This window comes from Megascapheus bottae, chromosome 34 (genome assembly GCF_031878675.1).
Source record: "Megascapheus bottae isolate mThoBot1 chromosome 34, mThoBot2.hap1, whole genome shotgun sequence".
Classification (NCBI taxonomy): domain Eukaryota; kingdom Metazoa; phylum Chordata; class Mammalia; order Rodentia; family Geomyidae; genus Megascapheus; species Megascapheus bottae.
In genome coordinates, this window is record NC_143542.1 from 5,413,360 (window position 1) to 5,433,438 (window position 20,079).

The following is a 20,079-nucleotide window of genomic DNA, read 5'->3' on the forward strand; positions in this document are numbered from 1 at the left end:
CATTGTTTTTGTTAGAATGGTCTTAAACCAAGAGTTTTATCTGGTTCCTAGTAGCTGGAATTACAGGCATGTGCACCTGGCTGGGAACAGAGTACTTTTCTATGTTTCTATCTGTATCCTATCCATGCTGCCATTGTTGGGAAAGTGCACAGATTCTTGTCCTGGAAGTATGGCCCCCCAGGGCTATCCAGCCTTTGAGGGCCAGTGTTTCTTCCTTTGGACAGGAAGAGGCATGGCTGGGTTAAGCCAATAAGGCTTTGGGAACAAAAAAAACTTGAGCTAAAGAACTCAAGCTCTCCTAACAAGAAGTAGTGGTCTTTGCCAGGCGAAACAGCTCAATTCTGCAATCTTAACTACTTCTAAGGTAATCAGGAGATGGAGGTTCAAGGCCAGCCTGGGCATAAAAGTTTAAGAGAAGCCGGATACCAGTGGTTCATGCCTGTCATCCTAGCTACTCAAAAAGGCTGAGATCTGAGGCTCACGGTTCAAAGCCAGCCCGGGCATCAGAATCCATGAGGTTCTTATCTCCAGTGAACCACCAGAAAACCAAACTGGCTCATGGCTCAAAGGGTAGAGTGCTAGTCTTGAGCTGAAGAGCTCAGGGACAGCACCCAGGCCCTGAGTTCCAGCCAGATTTAAGAGAATCCATCTAAGGATTGAAGTTCAAAGCCAGCCCAGACATTAAAGTCCATGAGACTCGTCTCCAGTTAACCACTAGAAAACCAGTGGCACTATGGCTCAAGGGGTAGGGTGATAGCCTTGAGCTAAAGAGCTCAGCGACAGTGCCCAGGCCCAGAGTTCAAGCCCAATTACTGACAAAAAAAAAAAGTGCACTGTGTCAAGTGGTAGAGCACTAGCCTTGAACACAAAGAGGCTCGGGGACAGTGCCCAGACCCCACAACCAAGCAAAAACAAATAAATAAAAGTTAAACAAAGTGAGGCATTAGAGACTGAATTCAGGGCCTCATGCTTCCCAGACCGTTCCTCTACCATCTGAGCCCTTTTATTACTTTTTTTTTTCATTTTGGGATTTTTTTTTTCCTCTTTCAGATGAGGTCTCACTCTCACTTTGCCTGGGCCAACCTCAAACCATAATCTTCCAACCTCTCCCGCTAGAGTAGCTGGGATTATGGGCAGGCCCTACCAAGCTCTGAGATAACAGAACAAATAAGGGCCAACCTTGTCTATTATGAAGACCCAGCCCATTGTGTCTGGAGATAGTGGTGGGTTCCTGGGTGCAGCTGAGAGGAGGGGCCTGTGGGCAGCTTAGGGAACCAGAAGTGGAAGGAAATACCAAGGAGAAGGAGAGTCTGGACACCTCCAAGGGCCCACCTCCCCTCTGCCACTAGAGCCAACATCTGGATGATTGACCATGGAGCGGGAATGGTCCAGGCCTGAGGAGCAGAGAAGGCAAGCTGAGCCAGGAGGCCGGGAGGGTGGCCAGGCCGGGATGGCGACTCCCTGACTGGGGAGTGGAAATCGCTTCCCTAGATCTTTACCTCTGCACACCTCCCCCAGCCTAACTCTGTCCAAAGGGCAACTCTGAGACAGCCCCGACCGACTGGACAACACACGCAGGGCCTTTGGTACAGGGGTCCCCACTTCCAGTGTGGATCGGGAAAAGGCCCTGGCTGCAGAAGACTGTTTGTGGGGGCCCCGGGAATGGGGCGGGGAGCCCAGGGGGTTCAGAGGAGTTCCCCCGCCTCCTTCCCCACCCCGGGTTATGCAACCCTAGCCAGGTTCACTAGCAGTCTCATGTCAGGCAGACCTGGCTTCAGAGGAAATAGGAGGGTGTCCCCCAGGGAGAAGGGACACTGAGAAAGCCACACTTGCCCTTCAGTCCCTCCTCCCTCCCTCCCCATGTTTTTATCCACATGCCATGGCCAGGACCTTTGCCCTTCCTCTCTCCAACAAGACAAAGCCAGTACCAGCTACTGTCCCCAACCCTATCCCGTTTCTGAGTCCCCACTCTGGCTGTTGCTACGACAACCAGGAAGGCCATGCGACAGGGAGGCACCAATCAGGTGCTGAGCAAGGATGGAAGGGCCTGGAAGTCAGGGTCCCTCCACTGTGTTTCCCAGGGTACAGGGGAGGAAGCAAGTTGTGGTGTGCACACTGGCTGAAGGCCTCTAGGGGACGGGATTCTCACAGAGGAAGGACACGATCTGACCGGTGTCATCGCCTGGTCTCTTAATGAAGGCTCCCATTTTGTATTTTATACTATAAGCACCTAAGGCCCCTGAACAGAGATTACAGGATTATGTGAAAGGTCAATCTGAGATAAGAATATCTGTCTTACTCACTTCCCCTTGATCTGCCACCCACCTTTGCCCATTGGCAAAGTTAGGTGGTAGATGGCCTATACCAGTCCTTCACCTGGGAGACAGAAGGAACAACCAGCCAGCTTGGGAGTGGAGCAGGTGGGGGCAGTCCTCTTACTCCCCAAAAGAACCTGGAAGGAGGCCCAGGAATTTGGCCTAGTGGTAGAGTGCTTGCCTAGCATGCATGAAGACCCGGGTTCAATTCCTCGGTACCACATACGTAGAAAAAAGCCAGAAGTGGTGCTGAGGCTCAAGTGGTAGAGCTCTAGCCTTGAGAAAGTCCAAGGACAGTGCTCAGGCCCTGAGCTCAAGCCCAGGACTGGCAAAAAAAAAAAAAAAAAGAACCTGGAAGGACCCCAGTAGGCCGATGCATACTGAGAGTCCCTTAAAGAAAAGAGAAAAGCTATGAAAGCTGGGCATCGTGGGACAGGTCTGTAACCCCAGCCGCTTGGGAGGCATGAGTAGGAGGATTAAAATTCAGGTTTAGGCAAAAAGCAGGAGAGCTTATATGAAAAATAAAGCACAAAGAGGTGGGGGCATGGCTCAACTGGTAGAACACCTGCTTAGCAAGTTCAAACCCCAGTACTACCCACACAAAACACTGCCCCCTTCCATGGGTGTCAAAACCCCAGAATGCTCAGGTCCCTTATGTAAAGGGATGCAGTATTTAAACAGCCAGGAACCAGTGGCACGGGTCAGTGATCCTAGCTGCTTAGGAGGCTGAGAGCAGAAGGGTTATGGTTCCAGGCCAGCCAGAGCAGAAAGTTTACATGATCCTGGAACCCTAGCTACTCTGGAGACTGAGAGCTGAGGATCATGGTTCAAAGGGGCTCAGGTGGTAGAGTGTCTGCTTGGCCCAATGCGAGGGCCAAATCCCAGTGTTGACCAAATAAAACAACAAAAAAGGTGATGAACCAATGCCTTGTCAACCATCACAGCTCTACGTTTCCAGGTCCCCACCGGACTCTCCCAGGGGTCCTCAGGGAGCTTTGCTTGCATCTGGGCTCCGAGAGACCAGAGAAGCAGCTCTGGGGCAGCCTGGGGCAGGGGGGTGGAAAAGTGGGGCCTCTGTTCCTCAAGGAAAGAAACCCAATCGGGGCTCCACTGGGCACCTGAAGAGGCGATTACAGGATTATTCACATGGTTCTGGCAACCCGATCTCTTCCAGGAGAAAAAGATGGCCCTGGCCTTCACTCGCAGAACAAACAACCTCAGCCTCCTCCTCCTTGTCCTCCAGAGTGTGTTTTTCAAGAGGGATTAGGTCTTCCTGGTCCGCAAGCTTGCCCACGTGGCTGCCCACGTGGTCATCCACAGTCTGGGGCTTGAACCCTGAGCCTGGGTGCTGTCTGTGAGCTCTTCAGCTCAAGGCTAGTGCTCTACTACTTGAGCCATAGCACCCCTTCCTCCCCACCCCTTTTTTTGTTCTAGTCTTTTTTGGCCTCCCCCCCCAGGAAGGTCTTGCATTTTCTCCTGGACCAGCATGGACCACGATCCTCCTATTTATACCTATTGTGCAGCTGGGACCACAGACTGTAGAAGAGGACCCTGAAGCCTGTGAGGGGTCCACATGTCCCCCAACCAGGATTGACTGGGATTCTAGGGTGCTAAGGTGTAGATGGAAGAACTTGGTCCCTAGGCTGGAATTCCTGAGATGGTCCCTGGCAGACCCCTGCGCCAGTATTGCAGCTTGAACTCAAGGCCTTGTGCTCTTGCTTTCGTGCTCATGGCTGGCACTCTCCCACTTGAGCCATACCTTTCATTCTGGCATTTTGCTGGTTAATGGGAGATGGCGTCTGATGGACTTGTTTGCCAGAGCTGCTGGCTTTGAGCTCTGATCCTCAGACCTCAGCCTCTTAAGCAGCTTGGATTACAGGTGTGACATCCATATCCCGCCCTCCTAGATCTTCTCTCCAACCCCTGTCCACTCAGAAGGTCCACACTGCTGGGATTTAGATGCACAGGACAACTGGCTTGTCTGTAAGCGGGGCCAAGTCCCTGCCTCACCTTGGCCTTCTCTATGGCAGTGGAGCATCGCCGGAGGCCTTCGGGTTCTGGCCTCTGGCCCTCAGTGGCAGGCAGAGTGCCTGGCTGAACATTCTGCAAAGACATGGCTGGGAAATCAAGCATCAGAGGGAGGTGCGGGGGAGACACATGATCCCCTTTTACCACAAGGGACAGCATCAGAGCTCCTCATGTGTCCCTGCTCTCCCCCCAGGCCCTCACAAGGTGTAAAGACACAGTGTGGGTGCTGTAGGGGGGTGCTGCAAGTCCCATTACAGCCCAAGCCTTACCACACCCCCAAGGCAGAGGCAGACCTCAGGTGCGGTGGGAGCATGGGAGAGATCTGAGAAGGCTGCCTGGAGGAAGCAGCTCCTGAACTAACTTGAGTTGGGAGCACAGAGGTGGATCCCGGCAAGAAAAGATTAGGGGAGAACAAAGCTGTGCAGGCCTCACCCTCCACTTACTGCCCGTATCTTCTTGGACTATCCACCCCCACCCCCACCCCGGCTCTCAATGTCCAGATAAGTCCTACAGTTATCAAGCTGCAGAGCCGATAGAGGCCTCACCTCCTGGAGGAAACTCTCTTGCCCCCTCTTGCCCTGCCTTCGGGGTTTCTGGGGGGCTCTCCCCATTCGGAAGCCTCTCCTAGGCTCGCCCTCCCACCCCAGGTTGGTCCTGTGGTTGTTGACAGCTGATCTATGGCTGGGGCTGCCCCAAGAAGAGAGGCATTCCCACGATGCCCCGGGGCCCAGAGGCCTCGCCATTCCATCAGGGAGTGGGGTGGCTACTATTATTATTCTTTTCATTTGTTTTTTTTTTTTTTTTTTTTTTTTTTTTCCAGTCCTGGGCTTGAGCTCAGGGCTTGAGCACTGTCCTTGGACTTTCTCAAGGCTAGAACTCCACCACTGGAGCCTCAGCACCACTTCCGGCTTTTTCTCGGTACCAAGAAATCGAGTAGGGTGGCTAATTTTCCCTGGCGTTTAATTACAGGGCTCGGCTCCCCCGGATTGGAGATGGTGTGCTCAGGCTGGGAGCTGTGGGGATCCCACCAGGGCCGGCCAGGGCTCCAGGTCTTGGGCCCAATGTGATGGTCCATGTTTATAATCCCAGCTACTCAGGAGGTAAGACAATCATGGACTGAGCCCGGGCAGAAACCCCGTCTGAACATCAAAACCAAAGGGCTAGGGGCAGGGCGCAGGCATTACAGCATTTGCCTCATAGACACAAGGGTCTGAGTTCAGACCCCAGGAAAAAACCCCAAACCAAAACCAAACACAATTCTACCCGAACCCTAAAGGTCTACTGGGCAGGGTCCTTCCCTGCCTGCACTCCCTGGATGAACTCTCCAGAGGAAAGTGGAGTGGGGAGGGGTGTGCACAGCTGGCTGGGCCTGCTCCCCCAGGGATGCAGGCCACCTTGAGAGACAAGGACAAGGATGGAGTCCTTGGTGACCCACACACTGAGTGTAGCCATCCCAGTGGGGAAGGGGGTTGCCTGGTAACAGAGGAGGAAGCCAGGGGTAAGGAGACAGCAGGGTGCCTGGATCTGTGCAGCCTCAAGTGGATCTGATGGGGGTGGGGGACATGCCTGCAATCCCAGCACTCCAGATGCCATGTTAGAAAAACAACAGCTGAGCTGGGTGCACGTGGCTCACCCCTGTAATTCTAGCTACTGAGGATCCTGGTTCAAAGCCAGCCAGGGCACTAAAAGACTGTGAGACTCTCCAATTAACCACCAGAAAACCTGAAGTGATGCTCTGCCTCAAAATGGTAGAGCACTAGCCTTGAGCTGAAAAATGTAGGGACAATGCCCAGGCCCAGAGTTCAAGTCCTCAGTACCACAAACATAGAAAAAACCTAAAGTGGTGTTGTGGCTCAAGTGGTAGAGCTCTAGCCTTGAGAAAGCCCAAGGACTGTGCTCAGGCCCTGAGCTCAAGTGTCAAGACCGACATAAATAAAAGTAAATAGTAAAGTAAAACACTCTGCCTTTCCCACGTGAGTCTCTTGCCTTCCCGCCCCTCATTATAAGACTTGGTAAAGTTAGACGGGAGCTGGGTGCGTGTCCCAGCCTCAACCCTCCAGGCCATCTGCTCCCCACTTGGGCTTGGGAGGGGCAGGACTGGCTCCCACCTTGGCACAGGCTCAGCTGTTACCTAAGCCGAGGGCTCGAGCCTCTCTCAACCAGTGGCCACTTGAGCCCAGCCCCTCTGTTGCCCATGCAACCCGACCCGCAGTGATCGTTCTCAGGAAACAGAGCCAGCACAGGTGCAGAGACTGCAGGGCGCTCCGGGAGGCCCTGCTTCTTCCTCAAGCCTAGAGCTGCTTGGCAGGGCCGGATGGTCCACCGGGAGCTGGGTGGACCCCAGGAGGGCAGGGAACCCCCCCTCCACACACACACACAGGGAGGCCTGTGGCCAGGCTTAGACTGTAGGGGTCTTCGGCTGAGTTTTCCAGGGCCTCCCCACAGCCATGGAGCCCCTGGTCTGGAATGACCACCAGGGACCTTCTTCTATTCCCCCTTGGATCATAAATCAGGCACATGCCTGTGAAAACCAGGGCTGGAGGCATGGTTCAAGCAGTAGAGTGCCAGCCAAGCAAGCAAAAAGCCCTGAGTTCAATCTGTGTCACCAGCAGCCTGCGGCAGGGCCCCCAGAGAAGCTGGAGCTAGAGACAGACCGCCTGCCATGTCTTAAGAGGACAGAGAGGGGAGTCCAGGTGCCCAGCGCTGCCCTGCTCTAATGACTAAGAGCTGGACCCTGAAGATGCGGGCGGGCCCCACCCACTCCCCCAATTCCACATTCCATTCAGGGAAGCCAAGGCCAGAGGGGAGCTGCTCTGAGCTCTCCTCCAGCAGTGCTGGGGTGAGTTCTCCTTGGGGGTCAGCTCCCTGTCCTGTGAGTGTGAGTCACAGCTTATCTGGGGTTGGGCTTTCAGTGTAGTTATGTATGTCTGCCTCCTTTGTCAAACTTCCCTGGGTTCAGGTCCGGGTCAAGTGTGTCCTCAGCCCCAGGAGCAGGGCAGTGTGTAGCCAGTTCCAGCATCGTGGGGTGAGGGGAGAGGAGAAGGGACTGCATCCATAAGCTAACGGATAGAGTGGGTGAAAGGTAGAGAGGCGAATGAGCGGGTGAAAGTGGGAGGGAAGAGCTAGTGAATGGGTGAAGGAGGAATGAATGAATGATTGGGGGTGTGGCCTGAGCTCAGGCTCGGGGCTCTGGTCTCGTGTGTGTTGCTTGTGGGTCATGGACTGGTCACTTGGGGCCCAGCACCAAGGCCTGTCACCCTGGTGAAACCCAACCCGGGGCAGCAAACATTGCTGCACTCGCTGCTCTGCTCCTCTGCCTTCCAGAATGTTCTCTGCCTCACCCTTTCCCCAGTGGCGGAGGACTTCTGCAGAAGCCTCCCCAGAGCATCCCCTACACAGCCGCCCCCTTGGTCTGTAGCACCAAGGACGGCAGGCGTGTGCCACAGCACCTAACCATGGCTTGAGACGGGGTGTTCTGAACTCTCTGCAGCCTCTCTCAAGCCAGGCAGTGGGGACCTTGCACTTGGATGCTTCCTCAAGCACAGCTGGTGCTTGGCGGATCTTCAGTGAGTGGATGCCCGTCTCTGGCTGAGGACCAGGGCCGTTCTTGTCCTCTAGGATTTACAGTAGACAGAACCACTAGGCGCCGCTCCCTCTTCCTCTGTAGAGATGACGGCCCAAGGCTCAGGCTAAGCAAGTGGCCTCAGGAGAAGCTGCAGCCCCTTGGTGGCCTCTTTGGCGTGTGTCATGAGAGATACCCCCAGTTCTCTTCCATGGCCCCCACAAGACTGGTGCTTGCAGGTTCCGGCCTGCGCTGTGGATGGTGACAAAGGCCTTGTCTCATTTTCTGACATGCTCCATCTGTGTCACAGGCCTCTGTATGCTTATCCTGGTACCCAAGCACTGCCCCCAGAGCAGCTCCCTTCTCAGCTCCTGAGTGCCCCAGGGGCTTCACCAAGCCCAGATTTGCTTTATTTTTATTTTTTTGGTGGTGGGGCTTAAACTCTGGGCCTGGGTGCTGTCCCTGAGCTCTTCAGCTCAAGGCTACGCCCTCCTCCTGGAGCCACAGCACCACTTCCCGTTTTCTAGTGGTTAATTGGAGATTAGAGTCTCGTGGACTTTAGTCCCCGCGCTGGCTCTCAACTGCGATCCTCAGATCTCATCCTCCAGAGCAGCTAGGATTATAGGCACGAGCCACTGCATCCGCCTTGTCATAGGGTCTTACTAGCTTCACCCAGAGTGACCTAAGGCCACAATCCCCCTGTCTCTGAGTTTCTGGGTGACACCATATTTCACCATGCCTTGACCCCCTCTCTTGCCTCATCTTAGCTTTGCACCATCTGACCCCATGATTAGACCAGGGCTGGCCTCAAACCCACGATCCTCCTCCCTCAACCTCCAAGAGCCGGGACACAGAACTGGAGAAAGGAGCTGCTCTGTGGGCAGGGCGTGGGTGCCAGGATAGGCGTACGGAGACAGGACACAGTAGAAGTGGGCTACTGTATTTGATTCTTGCTGATCTTTGGGCTTGAACTTGGGGCCTGGGCACTGGCCCAGCTCAAGGCTGGCACTCAACCACTTCGAGCTACAGGGCACTCTCCGTTTCCTGGTGATTAAGTGTCTCACAGACTCCCACCTGGGCTGGCTTTGATCTTCTTGCCTCAGCTCTCAGTCCCCCGAGTACTGGGATTATAGATGTGAGCCACCAGTTCCTGGCTCATCTGTTTTGGTCCCATGAAGCTGTAGGGTTTAATGATGATGCACATGTTCTGTGCAATTCGGAGAGGGCTGGAAGATGGACTTTTCCCGTCACCCAGATCAGCAAATGGGCCATACCCAACAGCTCCAGAGATTTCCACATCAGCCCATGGGCCGGTGCGGGGGAAGGGAGCAGGGTGGGAGGTGAGGCTGCAGAGGCTGCCGGGACCACACTGTGGGAGGGGCATCCAGATCTTCATGTATGTACCTGTCATGTGTGGGAGACATGCAGTGGACATAGGCTTACATAGATGCTCCATAATGTGCCCTAACCGTATGCTTGTGCATTTTTTGGTGGGAGGGTGTCTGCCTGTTGGAACCAACTTGAAGTCGTGTGTACATGCGCGCGTGCTTGCGTGTGGGTGCTGCCTGCATGGGACGTGCGCATGCATGCATGTCCACGTGGGTCCTCTTGAGCTCTCGACTGAGGAGGCCAGGCCCATCTGTGACCTCTGTGGCAGGAACTGATGTCCCACTCTGAAGCCCACACCCCTCTGGGTCCTTGGTCTTTGGGGATAGAGCTGGGCTCCCAGGAAGAGCAAGGGCTCTGTTGGGAGGCAGCTGGTCGTGTGCCTCATCCCCCAGGGACTCATCTTGAGGCTCTTGAGCTGAGGAAGCAGACGCTTTAAGTCCAGGCAGCCTGTCCCTGGGGCAGCCTGTCCACCAGGCCAGCTTCAGTCCAGCTTGGGGAGCTGCTGCCGCTGCTGGCAGCTGACCCTGCACTATGACCTGTCATAGCGCAGACTACAGGAAGTCTCAGGAGCCCCACGTGCCCACATTCCATGCTTGCAGGAGTCTTGTTCCATGGGCATCTGCCCTCCAACCACAGTGTGGACTCCAGGGCCCTGGATGGCCAGGTGAACGTGACTGCGGTGGCTTTGCCAGAGATTCCTGACCTGCAGACTCTGTGCTCGAAGTCCTGCCCTGGCCAAGGGCTCCCTGCCCTCCGGCTACGTGCAGGCCTGGCTCGTGAGTGCATCCCCGGGGGGTGGGGGGCTCTCCGTGGGCTTTAGCAAGGCAGAGCCCTGTTCTTCCCGCTCTCATTGTTCACAGCCAGCTGCTGAGCAGGGTGCCCTCTGTGGCCGTGCGGGGCTCTGCTGTCCCCAGTGACCTGCAGGGAACACTGCTGCCGTCCGACCTGCCACTCCCTTCTCCCCAGCCCAGCTCCCACTGTCACGCTCTGGTGTGACCAATCTCTCCCGCACATCTTTGCTACCACAGTGGGCACTGCCAAAGCCCAAACTTTGGCGCTGGCTCCCTTTCTCAGACAGCACAAAATGCTGCAGACAGGCAGGTTAGGGAGGACTCTTTATATAAAGGGAGCGGACACAGTGACCATGATGTATCTGGGGAGCGCTGGGGACACGGCACAGGCCTGGGCTGCTGGTACACAGACACAGACACGACAACCAAGAGCACTGAGCACAAGGGCAGGGGGCAAGGCTGGCAGGAGTCAGGGTGAGAGGGGGCAGCCCTTGCCCTCTTCCCTGGGCCCCGGGAGGAACTGGGCCTGTGGCTGAGGGCCCCAGCTGCTGCTGGAGCCTGCAGGCCATGGCAGTGCCTCGCTTTCCCCATCTGAACACGGGGCCAGTAAACTGTACACAAGCGTAAACAAGCCGAGACAGTACTCCATGCAGAGCCTGGCACATGGAGGAACTCAATAAATACTTCTTGTCCAGAAGGCCTGGCTGGCAGCACTGCCTCAGGGCATGGCCACTCTAGAGGACTCCTTGGATCCCGAAGTCCCAGGAGTGCCCATCACCCCAGAATGCACTGTGCCAGGGCTGCTGGCAGGCACAGGGGGCTGCGTCCCCTGGGAGGTGCCCTGGGAGCATGGGTACACAGTGGAGGAATTAGGGTTTAGACCAAAATGGTTCTGCACATAACACAGGCCAGAGGCAGGCTGGTAGGGAGGCAAGCTGGGCATGTGCCCGGGGGCGCAGGCTGGCCAGGGAGCCAGTTTCTGACCACTAGCCTGCTGCATCTGGGTGACAGGGTAGCTCGAGGACACATGAGGGTGGCAGCTCTGGGTGGGGTAGGAGCCTGGCACCGGGTTCAGCCTGGAATAAACAAGAGAGAGAGTGTCAGTTCATCAGCAGACAGGCTCACCTGGGTCAGGAGCCAGGCGCAGGCAGGCTGGGTGGCGCTGGATGCCGTAGGTACCAGACCTTTCCTGCGGCACAGCTCCTCAACTCACACCTGGCCCTCACAGTGGGGAGGGGGCACCGCATGCAGCCACATTGCAGCTGGCTCAGCCACTGCAGCCCTACAGCAGGGCTCCCGTGTGGCCCCAACAGCAATGTAAAGCATGGCCACATCAACAGCCTCCAGAGCCAAGGCTGGCTGGCTGGGAGGAGCTGACACACTGTGGGGCAACCATCTGTGCTGACGTCGAGTGTGGTGGCACAGATCTGAAATCTCAGGAGGATCAAAAGTGTTTGGCAGCCCGGGTGACATGGCCAAGACACTGCCTCAAACAACACGGGCTTGACATGGCATGTGTGAGAAGACAGACGCGCATGGAGGGCCAGCTCCCAGAAGTGCTGTGTGAACCTCAAAACCATGTATGCCTTGGGACAAATCCATCAGACCTTTACCTCCAATTACCTCCAATTAACCAGCAGATAGCTGGAAGTGGAGCTGTGGCTCAAGTGACAGAATGCTAGGCTTGAGCAAAATGGCTCAAGGACAGAGTCCAGGCTGTGAGTCCAAGGCTAAAGACCTTATCTTCCTAACCAGATGCCTGGCCCTGGTACAGGCAGGTCAGATACCATTTCCCTTTGAAAGAAAAGTTTTGCAGGCCAGGTGTAGTGGTGTCTGCCTCTAATCTCAGCCTCTTGAAAGGCAGAGAGGTAAGAGAACATAAGTTCAAGGTCAGTTTGGGCAAAGTTAGCAAGAATGTATCTCAAACCCCACCCCCCAAACCAAACCAAAAGAGAACAAAACTAATTTCTCAATAAGAGCAACTGGGAAGACAAAACTGTTCAGATGTCCAGAATAAACATGTGTGTCACAATACTCCCTCACAGGCAGGCCGCCTGACACACAATGTCCTGTGATGTCCTCCCTGCCCCACCTGGCCTGGTCAAGCGAGGGCAGACTGGATACCACGTGACACAGAGTCAGAGCGATTTGGCACTGAACTTTGTCGGGGTCCCTAAGAGCAGAACCATCCATGGAGGAGTGGGTACCAAGGGCTGGCAGATGTCCTCAAATGGGGCAGTGCACCTTGATACCCAGGTCCTCAAGGGTAGAGCCACAGTTAGAACCACGCACCACACCTTGGGGTATTTCCCACATAGATCCAGGGTCTTGCTCAAAACACAATGAGTAGGGCCTGGAGCATGGCCTCGAGGTAGAGTGCTCACCTACATGCATGAAAGCCCTGGGTTCGAGTCCTTGGTACCACATACACAGAAAAGCCGGAACTGGTGCTGTGGCTCAAGCAGTAGAGCTCTAGCCTTGAGAAAGCTCAAAGACAGTGCTCAGGCCCGGAGTTCAAGCCCCAGGACTGGCAAAAACAAAACATAATGGGTAGAAGAGTTCCCATAATTTCCATTGCTCCCCCGACCCCCGTCTTTAAAAATGCTCTAAGGCTGACATTGGTGGCATACACCTGTAATCCCAGCTACTCAGAAGGCTGACATCCAGGAGCCAGGAGTTTGGCCTAATGGTAGAGTACTTGCCTAGCAGGCATGAAGACCTGGGTTCAATTCCTCGGTACCACATACATAGAAAAGCTGTAAGTGGTGCTGTGGCTCAAGTGGTAGAGCTCTAGCCTTGAGAAAACTCAAGGACAGTGCTCAGGCCCTGAGCTCAAGCCCAGGACTGGCCAAAAAAAAAAAAAAAAAAAAAAAGGTTAACATCTCAGGATGATTGCAGTTCAGACAAGAAAGTCCATCAGGTGCACGCACTCTCTCTCTTTCTCTCTCTCCCTTTTTTTTCCAGGGCCTGAGCACTGTCGGCTTTCTCAAGGCTCTACCACTTGAACCTCAGCACCACTTCTGATTTTTTCTATGTATGTGGTACTGAGGAATCGAACTCAGGTCTTCATACATGCTAGGCAAGCACTCTACTTTGGCTTATTGAAGATAGAGCTCCTGTTTTCTGCCCATGATCCTCTCAATCTTTGCCTTCCAGGTAACTGGGTTTCCAGGCATGAGACACCGAGTTTGGCCTCACATGGCTTTCCTTCTTTGCAGGGATAGGGTTGGAACCCAAGTCCCTGCATACTAGGCCAGAGCTCCCTCTACCCAAACCACCACTAGGTCACCCGTCCTCCACCAGCTCCTTCTGGCGCACAGGCGCTCCAGTCTTCCCGTCCCCATCACTAATGCCCACAGGCCCTGCAGTAGGTTCTGTCACTTACTTCCGGCTCTGGGCTGCCCGTCTTTCGGCCGAGGACCCCGATATGTACTTGAACACGGATATCCTCCTCATGAGGCTGAAGGGGAACTTCTGGTCCAGCTTCAGTGCCATTCGCTCTGGGACATCCAGGGAGTAGCAGTAGGTGAGGCCATCTAAAGGCAGCGGGTTAAGTGAACGTGGAGGCAGCAGGACAAGGGGCTGAATGCACTCGGGAAGAAAAGAGGCCCCCATACCTGTCATCGGGTCACAGCTCCCACCCAAGACAGCACACTTCCCCTACCCACACCAGCACATGACCTCCAAGGGACCCTGCCTTCCTGTCCCCAGGGTCTGGTGTGCTGCGCTCCCCAGTGCCCCATCCCTATTGTGATAGGCTGGACTAAAAGCCTGAGTTCCAGCTGCGAATCCCTTATGCAGAATGGTCAGGACAGAAGCGTTCCAGATTTGGGGATTTTTGGAGTTTATGTATATGAGACCTGGGTGGCAGAGCCAAGTTTAAACACAAGATTAACTTTGGTTTTGGCTCCACTTCCCATGCAGACTGAGAACTGAACTGCTGCTGTGTGAGAAATATTAAAGGAACAGCTTCAGGCTGACAGAAACTTGTACCAGGTAGAAACCTAACACTAGACAAAAGGTGAAACAGAACTAGAAGTGGTAAATGTGTGTGGATAAATGCCAGCTTGTCGATTAAACCCAACCAGATATGATTTAAAAGAACCACAATCATGCAGCCTTCTCAGCCCACTTGAAACTACCAATAACTAAAAGAAATCTGGGACTAGAAATGTGCCTTAGTGGTAGAGTGCTCGCCTAGCACACATGAAGCCCTGGATTCAACTCCCTCAGCACCATATAAACAGAAAAAGCCAGAAGTGGCACTGTGGCTCAAGTGGTAGAGCAAAAGAAGCTCAGGGACAGTGTCCAGGCTCTGAATTCAAGCCCCAGGACTGGGGAAAAAAAGAAAGAAAGAAATGTGGCCACGGCTGGGTAACTCACACTAGGGAGGCAGAGGTGGGGAAGATCAGAGTTCGGGGCAGAAAGGTAGCAAGACTCCATTATAACCTATAAGCTGGGTAGGTGGTAAATACCCATAACTGCAGCTAAGCAGGGCAAAGAGGGCAATTTCTAGTCCAAGGTTGACCCTGGGGAAAAGCACAAGACCCTCTCTGAGAAATAATGAAAGCAAAACGGACTGGGGGCCATGGGGCTGGGAGTGTGGCCTAGTGGTAGAGTGCTTGCCTAGCATGCACGAAGACTCAGGTTCGATTCCTTGGCACCACATACATAGAAAAAAGCCGGAAGTGGTGCTGAGGCTCAAGTGGTAGAGCTCTAGCCTTGAGAAAGTCCAAGGACAGTGCTCAGGCCCTGAGCTCAAGCCCAAGACTGGCAAAAAAAACAAAAAACAAACAAACAAACAAAAATGGCCTGTGGCCATCCATGGCTCAGGTGATAAGAGCACTTGCCTACTTCCTTGCCCCACCAACAGCAATCATGGCAGCCTATTTTGGTAACTGGCCTTGCCAAGCTGGGACAGGAAGATAATGATGCTGGCATTTTCCAGATGAGGAGATCCTGATCCCCAGAGGGGAAGCAAACGGCCTGACCCACGGTGGTTTCCAAAGCTGGGGCTAGAGCCCAGGGTGCCTCTGTGGGACCCCTGCGGCGGCCCCCCACCTTGCCCCATGCTGCCCCCCCACTCCCACTCCCACTCCCTGGCAGGAAGGATACAAGCCAGCCCGATGCACAGGCCACAGACGTTGCTGAGGAAAGAGGTCTGGGGAATGAGCCACGAGGCACCCAGCAGGAGCCACGGCACCAGTCCCGAGGGCACAACCACTCCAAACACCAGGGCCCGCCTCATCCGAGAACGGACGGAGGTGACCCCCAGCATGGCAAACGCCACAGGAGTGAACCCTCGTGCGTCCTCCACCTCCCCGAGCTTCGACAGGGACGAGACTGCTTCAAACGACAGGAAGATGATGGCCGAGAAGACAGCAAAGATCAGCGTAAAGAAGCAATGTCGGACGGTGCCCACGGTCCTCTCGAAATTGCCAGCAAAGCGCCAGATGACGATGGCGCCACACAGCAGGGAGATGGGGTTCTCATAGACAAAGATGTAGGTCACCAGCCTGTAAACTAGAGAGAGAGCGCGGGGTCAACAGCTGGGGGTGGCTTGCTCCCAGGGACAGCCAGCTTCTAAGTCCTCTAGGAGAGGAAGATGGGCCCGGGACAGACAACAGCCAGGTTCTAAGCAGGAGGTGGAGGTGGAAATGTCTAATTCCTGCGCTTGCTAGCTGTAGAGCCAGTCCTATCAATAACCAGTGTCCAGGTGTGAATAGGGTGCTTTTGCATAGGGCACGCTCTCTGGATTTACAAGGTGTTTTTAATTCTGTTTTTTTTGTAGACTCTTGATACTGAGGTGACTCACTGGGCAGTGTAAGGAGTCATTAACTGTACCAGCTTCAGGGTAGACTGAGTGGGTGTCGCTGCATTCTCCTCGGCTGTAATCCCGAGCCCTCCTTCCACAGAGGCTGTTCAGAGGAAGAGAAGGGGGATCGTAAATTCCCTCGCAGCTCTGATGATAAAGCTCTCTTTTCAATGTGGGAGTCTTCCCTAAATGTGTATATTCAATCTCATGGGAAAAGTGTTTTTGTTTTTTTGTGGTTCATGGGGCTTGTACTCAGGCTTGTCCCTGAGCTGTTCAGCTCAAGGCTACCACCCTACTTTTGAGCCAAGCCCCACTTCCCATTTTCTAGAGGTTAACTGGAGATAAGTCTCAGGTCCTTTGGTGCCCGGGCTGGCTTTGAACCCTGATCCTAAGATCTCAGCCTCCTGAGTAGCTAAAGATTATAGGCATGAGCTACCAGAGCTACCATGACCACATGGCTCATGGGAAAAGTTTTATGTGCAAATAAGACAAGGAAGAATTGTACTTAATGTGGTTATTGTTGGTATACTTCATGTGTGTGTGCTTGAATTCATGACCAGGTCATTCTCCCGAGCTATTTTTTTCCCCCCTCAAGATTGCCACTCATGCTACCAGCTTTTGGGTGGTTAATTTGGAGATAAGCATCACAAGGACTTTCTCTGTTCAGATCTCAGCCTCCAGAGACATAAACACATAACGACAAGGAAGGAGAGAGATGCAGGAAGTGACAGGAATACTGGACTCGGGAGTCTAAGGACTAGAGAGTGGCATCTTGACCTACTGTAGCTGGGCTGGCTGAGCTTGGTCAAGTTCAAGGTCTATGTCCAAGTCCTCCTGGTCTGTCTGTCTTCCTTCCTTCCTTTCTTTTTTTTCTTCCTTTCTTCTGCCAGACCTGGGCTTGAGCTCAGGGCCTGAGCACTGTCCTTGGACTTTCTCAAGGCTAGAGCTCACTTGAGCCTCAGCACCACTTCCGGCTTTTTTTTTTTTCTATATGTGGTACCAAGGAATCGAACCCAGGTCTTTGTGCATGCTAGGTAAGCACTCTACCACTAGGAAAAATTCCCAGCCCCTCCTCCTGGTTTTTCTTCCCTCATTGTAAAATAAGAGCTTTAGATCTGAGGCCTCTGAAAGGATCCCTTATATAACCAGTGCTCTATTGTTCATGAACCCTTCATCCAGCTTCCAGTTCAAGACAAAAATGAGCATTCTGTGTAAGCTGGCTTCTGCTCTGCAAGGTGGCGCTGTGTGCACACACAGGAGAAAGGACCTGTAGATCTGATCAGGGAAACAGGCTTTGGAAACCATAAACCACAGCAGGGCTGGCTTCAGAAGGCTTCATTATCTGAAGAATACTTCATTTATTGGTTGAGCCTTCCAAAACGAAATTCCAATTATAGATGTGAAAAGACTCTAGAGATAAGTTCATATAATTTGGGGGATTAGACTGAAAGGCTCTAGTCCCAAAATACAGACAATAAACACAAATCTTTTTTTTTTTTTTTTTGGTATAGATATGGGGCTTTAACTCGGGGCCTAAGTACTATACCTTAGCTGGTGCTCTACCACTTGAGCCACAGTGCCACTTCCAGTTTTCTGATGGTTAACTGGAGAGAAGAGCCTCGCTGGATTCTGTGTCTGGGCTGGCTTTGAACTGAAATCCTCAGATCTGAGCCTTCCAAGTAGCTAGGATTACAGGTGTGAGCCACTGGCAGCCGGCTTTGGCTCGTGTATATATATATATATATATTTTTTTAAGAGCTCTGTTCCTCTACATATAACCTCAATCTCATAATGGGTAATTTATTTATTTATTTATTTATTTTTTCTTCAAAAAAAAACAATGGGACAGGCCAGGAGCATTGCCTAGTGGTGAGAGTGCTTGCCTAACAGGCACGAAGCCTTCCTCAGGACCACAGACACAGAAAAAGCCAGAAAGGGTGCTGTGGCACAAGTGGCAGCCTTGAGAAAGCCTCAGGACAGTGTCCAGGCCCTGAGTTTAAGCCCCAGGACTGGCAAAAAAAAAACAAAAAAACAAAAAAACCCACAATATTAATAATAATAATGGACAATTTAATATTGCCTATGTCGCGGGGCCGCCGGGGAAGAATTAAATGAGATATTAAATGAGGTTAACGCGTGGGAGCCAGCTCTGCAGGAACAAAACCTCCTCAGAAAACACCAGCCGTGCCTCTCGTGACCTCCCCGGCCCCCCGGAGGGACGGGACACCATCCCCCGGGGCAGCGACGACGGAGACGGGGCAGACGCGCGGGGCCGCGCGGGGAAGGCCCGGGCGCCATGGCGGCCCCGCCCCGCTCACCTTGCCAGTTGCGCAGGGCCTCGGACCGCAGCGAGAGCCCCGAGGGCGCCAGCGGCGGCGGCAGCAGGAACAGGCGGGGCCCGGACACCAGCAGCGACAGCAGCGCGGTCAAGAAGGTGGCGGATGGCACCTCGGGACACAAGCACCGGCCCCGATACCCGGGCCCCCGCGCCGCCATGGCCGCCCGCCTTCCCGCGCGCCGGCCGGCGGCCGCGACCGTCCCTTCCCGCCTCTCAGCGGCCGTCTCCCCTGGCAACGGCGCAGCTAGCGGCCGGAAGCTCCGCCTCCGGAGACCACGCCCCCTCCTCGGAGCTGCCCAATCACGGGTCGAGGTCCAGGCGCGTGGCAAGCTGGGAGTTGTGGTCCTCACGCTGGCGCTGGAGCATCCCTTGGAGCCGGTGGCTGGAAAGAACCAAGAGGCCAGAGCTTTATTGAGTTGCCAGGAATAAAGAGGCAGGAGCTTCGTTCACACACCACCTCCTCCCACCCCCCCAAGGAGCTGAGGGGTTCCAGACTGGGTAGGAATAATGAGAGGGATGGGCTAAGAGAGGGAATAGTCAGGTCTTTTTCTAAGTGGATGCTGGAAACCTGACCCTGTAATCCTGGCTACACAAGAAGAGGCAGACGTGAGAAGACCCAAGCCCAAGGCAGACCACAGACTGAAACTGAGAGGTTTCCATCTGAAAAACAAGGCAAAAATAGAGCTGGGACACAGGTCCAGGTGTTACAACATCTGCCTAGCAAGACTGGGGCCCTGCATTCAAAATCCTTTAGTAGTACTCCCTCCCCCTCCAAAAAGTCACATTTTTGAGAATGATGGTGAAGCAGTTGAAGACTTGAATGTTCCCAGGAAAAATAGGAGCCGTCATGAACAGGCACTGTGCTGTCGGCTTCTGATACCCCTAAGACCGGGCCTCTCTCCACCTTCAGCTGTCAGCTTAGACGCTCTAAGTCTTGTCTATACGAGAATGAACCAACAGAATGGAAGCCTGAAGGAATTTACTAGATGACAAAATTGGGAGGTTCATTTGTCTGCTCGAGATAGCTGGTGGCTGCTCAGTTTAAGAACCCAGGAGTCCCAGTCCACTAGCTTCCTGGAGAGTCACTGGACAGTCTAATGTCTGTACTGGATGACAAAAGACACACCAACTCAGGAGAAAGTGGAAGACAGTGTCCCCCAGTCCTGGAGCTTGAACTCAGGGCCTGGGCACTGTTCTTAAGCACTTTTGCTCAAGGCTAGCACTCTTCTACTTGAGCCATAGCACCACATCCAGCTTTTTTTGTGTGTATGTTGGTACTGAGGAGCCAAAGTCAGGGCTTTGTGCATGCTAAGCAAGTACTCTAACAACTAGACCACATTCCCATCCCGACAGTGTCCTCTTATTTCTATTTTTATTCCATCTGGGATCAGGGAGACAAGGGAGAGATCCAGAGCTGGAGAGGGGTTGAAGGTTGGTGAGGAGGATCAAAAAAAGTATGTGCCAAGAAGGTAGGTAATGGGTCAGGCAGGAGGCTATAAGTCAAGGAAAATCTGAGGGAGTAAGGGAAACGAGGAAGGGGCCCAGGAAGTATGGAGGGGGTTGGACATGTGGATAAGGTTCTAGGAGCTGGGAGGTTATCAGGATTGTGAAGGAGAATTCTGGAGGATAGAGGAATGGGTGGGAGTGAGATAAGAGTTAAGGAAAGAAGGTGAGATTAGGAGTTGAGGTTTTGGGGAGATAGGTAGGGTCCTGGAACGTTTATGTGGTCTTGGAGATAGACCAGGGAGAGAAGTTGGCTAGGGAGGAGGAGATTGGGAGAGGTCTGGGTAGTGGATAGGCTTCAGAGAGTAAGGGAGTACATGGGAGGCAAAGAGAAGTTA

At 53.7% G+C, this 20,079-nt stretch overlaps 1 protein-coding gene across 2 annotated transcripts; it reads right to left on the minus strand.

Annotated features, from left to right (window-relative positions):
• Positions 1 to 10,392: 10,392 nt before the first annotated feature.
• On the minus strand, positions 10,393 to 18,425 carry Rhbdd2 (rhomboid domain containing 2). 2 transcript variants are annotated; one of them, XM_090324128.1, is made up of 4 exons: positions 18,219 to 18,425; positions 15,201 to 15,608; positions 13,471 to 13,621; positions 10,393 to 11,161 (listed from the first exon to the last, which is right to left on the minus strand). In XM_090324128.1, exons 1-4 carry the CDS (start codon positions 18,394 to 18,396, stop codon positions 10,804 to 10,806), a joined length of 1,095 nt encoding a protein of 364 aa, XP_090180254.1. In that variant the 5' UTR covers positions 18,397 to 18,425; the 3' UTR covers positions 10,393 to 10,803. The 2 variants fall into 2 exon arrangements, with proteins under 2 accessions (XP_090180254.1, XP_090180255.1); XM_090324129.1 differs by lacking the exon at positions 18,219 to 18,425 and adding an exon at positions 15,930 to 15,955.
• Positions 18,426 to 20,079: the final 1,654 nt, after the last annotated feature.

Excerpts from the sequence above, each read along its gene's own strand:
- Rhbdd2 (XM_090324128.1), bottom strand. The coding sequence starts at position 18,396 with ATGGCGGCGCGGGGGCCCGGGTATCGGGGCCGGTGCTTGTGTCCCGAG. Across the intron at positions 15,609-18,218 it reads GGCCCTGCGCAACTGGCAAG|TTTACAGGCTGGTGACCTAC; the intron begins GTGAGCGGGGCG and ends CTCTCTCTCTAG. Across the intron at positions 11,162-13,470 it reads CGGGCAGCCCAGAGCCGGAA|GCTGAACCCGGTGCCAGGCT; the intron begins GTAAGTGACAGA and ends TGTTTATTCCAG.